The sequence below is a fragment of the Tupaia chinensis genome, unplaced genomic scaffold, assembly GCF_000334495.1.
Source record: "Tupaia chinensis unplaced genomic scaffold, TupChi_1.0 Scaffold000407_4, whole genome shotgun sequence".
NCBI lineage: Eukaryota > Metazoa > Chordata > Mammalia > Scandentia > Tupaiidae > Tupaia > Tupaia belangeri.
This window is the reverse complement of record NW_006159912.1, coordinates 1,011,082-1,015,715: the sequence shown is the minus strand read 5'-3', so window position 1 is coordinate 1,015,715 and position 4,634 is coordinate 1,011,082. Positions and strand designations below refer to the sequence as shown.

The 4,634-nt window shown below is 45.0% G+C and overlaps 1 protein-coding gene across 1 annotated transcript; it reads right to left on the bottom strand.

The window, feature by feature from the left end:
* Nucleotides 1–2,457: 2,457 nt before the first annotated feature.
* LOC102473006 (C-C motif chemokine 7) lies at nucleotides 2,458–4,410 on the bottom strand. The gene is made up of 3 exons (XM_006154463.3): nucleotides 4,256–4,410; nucleotides 3,329–3,443; nucleotides 2,458–2,940 (listed from the first exon to the last, which is right to left on the bottom strand). Exons 1-3 carry the CDS (start codon nucleotides 4,329–4,331, stop codon nucleotides 2,766–2,768), a joined length of 366 nt encoding a protein of 121 aa, XP_006154525.1. The 5' UTR covers nucleotides 4,332–4,410; the 3' UTR covers nucleotides 2,458–2,765.
* Between the last annotated feature and the right edge of the window lie 224 nt (nucleotides 4,411–4,634).

Below are 4,634 nucleotides of genomic sequence, written 5' to 3'. Positions count from 1 at the left end.
AAAAGCGGAGAGTGCTTTGGGTTTGGGCAAGAGGCAGAGGCTAGAGGAACTTTGATCATGACAGAAAAAGCCCAGATTTTCTGGAACAGGCTGTTGGCAGCAGAGGAAATGAATGCTATTCACTTTGCCTTCCTCCTTAAAATAGGGCTGAAGTATTGCCAGTGCTCTGTGCTCAGTTTCAGAATGCAAGGAGCGAGAGATCTCATGCTTCTCCATAGAAAAGGAAAATACAAAACAAAAAACAAAAGAATTCAAGATCTCCTGAAAATGAATATATCTGCAGTTCAGAAGGGAGATGTGAGTAGACCGGGGTTTGAATACATAAATGCCCTTGCTCTGCCTCTCCTCCTCCCAGGCACTCAGGCTCAAATCAGCCTGGCTCAGAGGGCAGCAGCCACTGCTGCTCAGTGGCCGGGACTCATTTGCTGTACTCCAGCCCTTTTTTTGCCTGTGGCATCCACAGTATTTTGAGATTTCATCTTGATGGGCGAGGAAGACTGACTGGAGGGGTGCAGGAGAGGCAAGGAGGATTATGGGACCTGGAGCTAGGTCAGTAAGTCCCATAAGTCGGTGCGAATTCGTTGTGTGTCAGGACACTTAGGGCTTTGATTAATAGAAGCCCTCACATTCATTCAGGATCCTTGCACTGGCTCAAGAATGTACAAGCACAATCCTCTCCCCTTCCCCGAGTTCCTGTTTGTAACACATTATTGTCCCCATGTTATTGGTCAGGCTCAGAATGCCTGATTTGTCCCAAGTGACAGAGTGAGTCTGTGCCAGCTCTGCCTCTCATTAGAACTCAAGCATCCTTCTTTCCAGGTAGCACCTGATGCTGCCTAAGGCACTGCCTGCTCTGGCCCAGACTGCCCATCTCACCAGCAGATTGGGAAGGTGGGTACCACGTAGTTTCTTCCACAGAGCAAGATATCTGCTTTCCTGAGTGGAGGGCTGTCTGGATGCCCAAGTGCTCCAGACTTCTGGCAGGTGGGTCTATTGCCTTGTAATGGAAGACAGACCTTTAGGGGGGACTTTTAGGAAGAGGAAACTTATCCATTTAAATGGATAATCTCAGGATCCTTAAATTGGGAAGGACAATGCATTCTGGTTTTAGGGAGGCTGCTCCCTTAAAACATGGGCTAAGAAAAGGGCTTCTGTATCTCTAGTCATAGATCATCATTCTCCTCCATCTACAATTCAACATTTCACCTGGCTGGCTCATTCTTCCCCACTGCTGCCTCTTAGGCTCCATATTAAGGCCCTCATCATCTCTTGCCTTGACTACAGCAATAGCTTCTTACTTGTCCCCACTCACAATCTCTGTATGAAGCCAATAAATTGCACTTCATGGAAATCACCTCTGAACTTCTGTAAATGGCACAACCTTTCTCATGGACCAAGGATTTTCAACCATTTCTTTTACCCTACAAAATTGAGTACTTGTGCCTCACCCTAAATTGAAAATCTATATGGCAATTTATTTGACTAGACTAACATACAGTGTATTCATGATGGGAAAATGCATTTTCAATGTTGTAAATATATACAGTGATTGAATTCAGAAAATAAGAAAAAAAATTAGAAAAAAAATACATGTTTTGTTCAACCTTGTGTTCTAGACTTCTTTTTGCTTGACATTGACATGGATCCCACCCTCCATCTGACTAGTTTCCTCACTCATCAATTTATAACCCATGGTCATTTATATCTCCAGAATTTACTACCATTGCCCCTCTTTTTAGTAATGATCCTGTAAGTTTTCTGGCAAAACCTAGTGCATTCATTGAAAATAAGTTCAAGTCTTATCTTCTCTATGAAATCTTACTCTAAATATCTTACTGATGACGATTGTCTGCTCCTGATTTCCCACCATGTGTTACTCTGATTGGAGGATTAATTGGAAGAGTACACAGATGAGGTGGGATTGCCCACCAAGGGGAGAGTTGCAATAGATTACAGGAAAGATAGTAAGCAGGGAACAGAGGCGCTGAGAAGAGGAATAGGGTAGGGTTGTTGCTGAGTAGGTGACTAGAGTTATTGTAACTGGCTAGTTGATTTGGGGACTGGCATGCCTGATCGCACCCAGATTTAATGATTCTTCTATGGTCCCAGCAGTAGGGGCACTGCCGGAGGTTACCTGAGAGGCTGAGGCTGTGAGTCCTGAGTGTGACTGAACATGTGGAGCACTGGCGGATACACCTGTGAGTCTCACTGGCTAGAATGGGGGAGATCATGGTAGGCAGCCTCTGTCAATAGACTCTCTCTCTCTCAGAAAATAAATAAGCTATTTTAAAAACTCTTTTCTGGATATACAGATGAGACCACAAGTGGGGAAGAGCAGGACAGATCCAGACTCTTGCTGCTCCAAACCATAAGCCCTACTAAGACTATGTCACCCCTCACCACCAAGCTCGTGTTCTCAGCTTCGTAATGTTCTTTGAGAAAACACCAACAGCCGGGTTTTATACAAAAATATATGTTTTATTCAATAGTTACACAATATTCATTTCCACAGTATTTTTAACAATGCTTTGGTATTCAAGAACAAAAAATATCTGCATGAATGATCCTTGCAATAACTGTCATGACATCCCAGAGTTGAAATCTAAGTTCGCAGAGGGAAAGCAATTTGCTTAAGTCTCTGTATCTAAAAATTACCAGTATTCATGAGAGATAAACTTAAAACGTCAATAACTTAAATAAAATTAACATTATTTAAGACCTTATAGTTCATATCAATAAACAAAGTTCATACTCAGAAAATTGTATTAAACAGAGGGTGCCAGGGAAACATTAGAGATAGATGCATTAGTTACAGTTGCTAGGGTACTGAGGGGTAAAGGCGTTGTTGTCTGCATTTTCTTGTCCAGGTAGGCAATGTAGTCCTGGACCCACTTCTGCTTGGGGTCAGCACAGACCTGCTTGTCCAATTTTGTCTTGAAGCTGTGGGGAGAGAGTGGACACAGTTAGATGAAGTTCCTCTGCAGTTTCAGCCTAGGAGTGCAGTCCATTCTGTGCTAAGGGGTTACTGTGGAAGTTACAGGGTTGGGTGGGGAGGTCAGGAGGGAAGGAACCCACGTAGGTTCCGAAGGTGTCCTATGTGAAGCCATCCTGACTTTGGGCTAAACATTGGACTGGTCTGAATAAGCTCCCAGATAAAGAGTGAGCTTTGAGATCTCTTTTCTCCTCTTGGCCTCAGTTTTCCCATCAGGAACCTTTGGGTATTGGACTGCGCGTGTAATTCTATGACTCTGTATCTCTGAGTTCTCAGTTTGCTCCCTTCTCCCTAAGGAAGAACTTTGGATCAGGGAGGCTGGTGGGCTCAACTCACATCACAGCTTCTTTAGGACAGTTGGTGTTCACTCTACTATAGCTCTTCAGCCTCTGCATTGGGATCTTCTTATTGTTGAATTCATAGCAGCAGGTCCTAGGGGAATTAACTCCCTCTGGAAAATAAACCATACAGGAAAAAAAAAAATTTAGGATGGACTGCATTCTTCTGGTCTTAATCAGACCTAGAAAAGTAGTTGTGAGAAGGCAAAAGGAATGTAGTTTTGCTGTTGACCCCATGAAATTCCAATACTTCTGCCTATACTTGAGAACTGGACTCTGATCTTTAATCACATTGATTCAGTTTCCTATGCTACAAAATGGGTATACAACTCTGATAATGAATGAACAGACAGAAAGGGGGAGCTTTTAAAACTGGGCAACTCCTGAGAGTGCTGCTGGTGATTCAAATGATCAGGCTCAGGGAATATTAGCTGGGGACCGTAGCTGTGGGTCTCTGTTTAGGCCCTGAATAGTAAATACATGGTCATGAGTTTCTCTGGTCCCCACCTCCTCTGCAGAACTGCTATCCCTGGCAGCTGGGCTGTGCAAAGCACAGACTAGGACTCTGGTCTTCTCTTTTCCCCTCTCCCATATCTGGAAACAGCCTACACACCCAGCACTGAAGTCCCCCTCTCCTGGTCACTCTGGTCCTCAAACACTGCTAAAAAGCAGCAGGGCAGTAACTACACTAGGGTGTGTTTCTAGAGCTAGGGACCTGGAAGGAGCCGGATTTGGGGTCCATAGCTGAAATTGTATTTCAGGCTTGGCCCAGGACAGCTGTATCACTGGGCTCTCTCCTTGTCTTTGTTGTCTCATCTGGAAAAAGCAGCTGCTGAAGTAAGACTGGGCACCTCTTCGATGTGGATGAGTTATGATAACCCAGAGAAAGTGTGATGCATTCAAGATGAAGCTGGCTTGTCCTTACCTGGTTGAGCAAGTACCGGGGGGCTGAAGGCAGCTGCTGTGAGCAGCAGGCACAGAAGTGCTGCAGAGACCTTCATGGTAGAGGCTGAGGAGGCGGCGAGCTGCAGAGTGAGAGCTGGAGGTTTCTGGGTTGGTCTCAGCCTCTATTCTTCTGGCAGCTTTGTTGCAGCCTTTTATTGAAAGTCAGGAGGGTGGAGCCAGGAGGGAGGGCTTTCCCCAGGGCATTGTCTTCCTCAATGAATGATGCAGTGGAACTTTAAATCTGCTGAGCAAGTGCAGGAGGTTTCTAGGAAGTAGGAGACGGAAGTAGTGGGTCAGGACTGGGCACTTTTTCCATCTACTTCTGAGACTTAATTAAGTGTGGGGAAGACGGGGTGGCA

Coding starts and splice junctions, on each gene's coding strand:
- LOC102473006 (XM_006154463.3), bottom strand. CDS start 4,331: ATGAAGGTCTCTGCAGCACTTCTGTGCCTGCTGCTCACAGCAGCTGCC. Junction 3,444..4,255: donor CCCGGTACTTGCTCAACCAG/GTAAGGACAAGC, acceptor TTTATTTTCCAG/AGGGAGTTAATTCCCCTAGG. Junction 2,941..3,328: donor TGTCCTAAAGAAGCTGTGAT/GTGAGTTGAGCC, acceptor CTCTCCCCACAG/CTTCAAGACAAAATTGGACA.